The following is a 2,500-nucleotide window of genomic DNA, read 5'->3' on the forward strand; positions in this document are numbered from 1 at the left end:
TACTGTTTTGAAAAGAAAAGCAACAATTCTGTTTGTACCGAAACCTTTCCTTTCTCGTTTTGAGGCTCAGTTGTTTGCAACGTTTTAACACATATTTACTGAACATGATTATTGATTTCATTCCTTTCATCTATACTGCGGTTAAGAAAATGAGGATTCTAAGATCAGTGGCAGCTGTGTGCATATTTTCCTTGTTGTCAACATTTCTTTTCATCTGTTGTTGGCCTTTTGCAAAAGTATGGAGCAAACTTACGTCCAATATTTACATCGTGTATCTCAGTCACATCACTGCCATACTGACTTACTTTCACCTCTTGCAGACAAAGCAGCAATGGTTTGCAGATGATATTTGTCTAGGTTATCACAACTTCTGTGTCGTACTTCTCACATTGGAATTTATCGGAAATGCGTACTCCGCACAAATAAATCAGGTAGCGCTCAGCACACGTCGATATGTGGACAGGTTTGGCTGGACTCGTTGTTTCCTGTTTTTGCTGACTGTCTCTTCCTCTGGTTATCTTTTGGTCAGCATAGCAGATAAAGCAGAAAATCTTGTGCGTGATTTCTCAAAAGGTGAAATACTGAGGAGGTTTGAGGACAACATACATCGCATCGAAGAAGACCGAAAATTTTTCCAAACATCCACTGTCCACCCAGTAACGAAAGGGAAGCACGACCCAAAGATTTTCCATAAACTCTTTCGCTATCCCATGGAGGATGTTCGAATGAAGTGTGTCCATCGCATGCCGTGGCTGTCAGCAGGATCCCCCTTTCAGCAGCAGATTGTCTGGCAGCGAAACGGAGTGCCTGTAACACCCTCAGACAGACACAGCATCAAAGTCGCCTTCAGAGAGGTACCGGAATACAATTCTTTGCTGGACTCAAAGTTGAGAGAATATGGTATCAGCGTGTATGAGATCAACTCAACTCTGACGATTCATCTCCTGAAGACCTCTGAATTTGGCAGCTACACTTGCCATGTTGCAAAGTTTGTACAGAATACCGTGCGTGATTACATTCGGTTTATGGACAAACTGAATAAAGTAGGAACCAGTCGTCGTGAGAGCACCGAAGAAGCAGAACCTGCAAAACCACCGTCCCCGACGTGTAGCAATGCTGTGCAGCCCCGCATCCAGTGGACAGATGTGTACACGTGGGTTGAGGAGTTCAGGCTGATCAGGCTGACAAGACGACAGGAACCCATCCGAGTGGCTCCGGGCGCCATTCTGTCCTTCACCACCAGCTACTGGCACCTCGGCTGGAAAGAGGACATTGCTGTGGACTACAGCGTCAACCAGCAATCATTTTACGATCTTTGTCCCGGTACATTCCATGGCTGTTCCAAGCTTCTGTTGCTGTACTGGTTTCTAGGAAATGACATAGGATGGCGGTTTGGCGGACCGCCGCTTCATCTGTTTGATGTCTGGAATCAACCAGCCGAAAGATTCCATTTGTTGCATTGTCTGTGTGAAAGGTCGTACGGGCACCACACTATCAGGTACATGAGAAGATACTACAACCGCACAACAAATCGCCACGAGCTGATAGAAATTCAGCATCCCCATAAATTGCTTGTAATTCCAAGGGACCAGCAGATGTTGGATCTGTTTGTCAATTCATCGGCACCCCCTCCAGTGACCACACCACAGTGCTGTGCAGAAATCGGATCTGATGGCGAAGACTTGTGTTCTAGTTTTCTGATCAACGAAATGGCAGCATTTGCAACAGATTTCTTTCGCTGGAAAGAACTGCTGATGATCGTCTTGTTGTGTTTTGTTGTTCTATACGTCGCTTGTAAAGTTAAACTGTTTTTCAGTTACACTGGTCGTTTCATCAGATGTTTAACCTTAGAAGGCTCGATGGGGTTTCTTTTCACAGCAACGCTGACTTCTGCCATACAGGCTGGGCCTGAGAGTGAACAACCCAGAACCGATACTTCTTATGATGTATTCGTGTCGTACTCTGATGCAGAACCTGACAGCAGTATTGTTAACGGACTTGTTCTGCGTCTGGAACTCAAAGGCTTGAAAGTGTTTGCAAGGGACAGGGACGGCCATCCTGGAATGTCGGAGCTCCAAACCATTTCCAACGCCTTGGAAAAGAGTCGACGTTTTCTTATTTTCCTGTCCCAGGCGTATTTCGGAGACAGATTCAGAAACGATTTTGAAGCTGCCATGATCTTCGAAACGCTCTGTGATCGTTCTCCTCAGCCAGACGAAATCCTTCTGATCAAATTGAACCGATGCGAAGTCCCCCTGTGGCTCAAACAGTTTCCGGTCCACGACTGGACAGCTTCAGGTGTCAAGGACAGCGACCGCCTGCACCAGCTGCTGAAGTGGCTGGAGCCGGCAGAACACAAAGCGATGTTCCGCTCCGCTCTGGACCTGCTCATGTCCGTGTCCCCCGTAGCAGTGGTGTCCGCTGCGCTACTGGTCATCAGCAACTTCAGCTACATGATTTGATGCAGCGACGAAAGCTCATGGTTGTAAATACATATTCT

General features: G+C 46.6%; 1 protein-coding gene across 1 annotated transcript in view; it reads left to right on the top strand.

The window, feature by feature from the left end:
• LOC143298548 (uncharacterized) overlaps positions 1–2,500 on the top strand; it is an 8,373-nt gene that overhangs the window by 3,849 nt on the left and 2,024 nt on the right. The window contains exon 2 of the mRNA XM_076611420.1: positions 1–2,500. This exon is cut by the window's left edge and continues 1,157 nt beyond it; it is cut by the window's right edge and continues 2,024 nt beyond it. Within this exon, the coding sequence (XP_076467535.1) occupies positions 105–2,462 (2,358 nt within the window). The 5' untranslated portion in view covers positions 1–104 and the 3' untranslated portion in view covers positions 2,463–2,500.

Source organism: Babylonia areolata, chromosome 2, assembly GCF_041734735.1.
Source record: "Babylonia areolata isolate BAREFJ2019XMU chromosome 2, ASM4173473v1, whole genome shotgun sequence".
In the NCBI taxonomy this organism is placed as follows: Eukaryota; Metazoa; Mollusca; class Gastropoda; order Neogastropoda; family Buccinidae; genus Babylonia; species Babylonia areolata.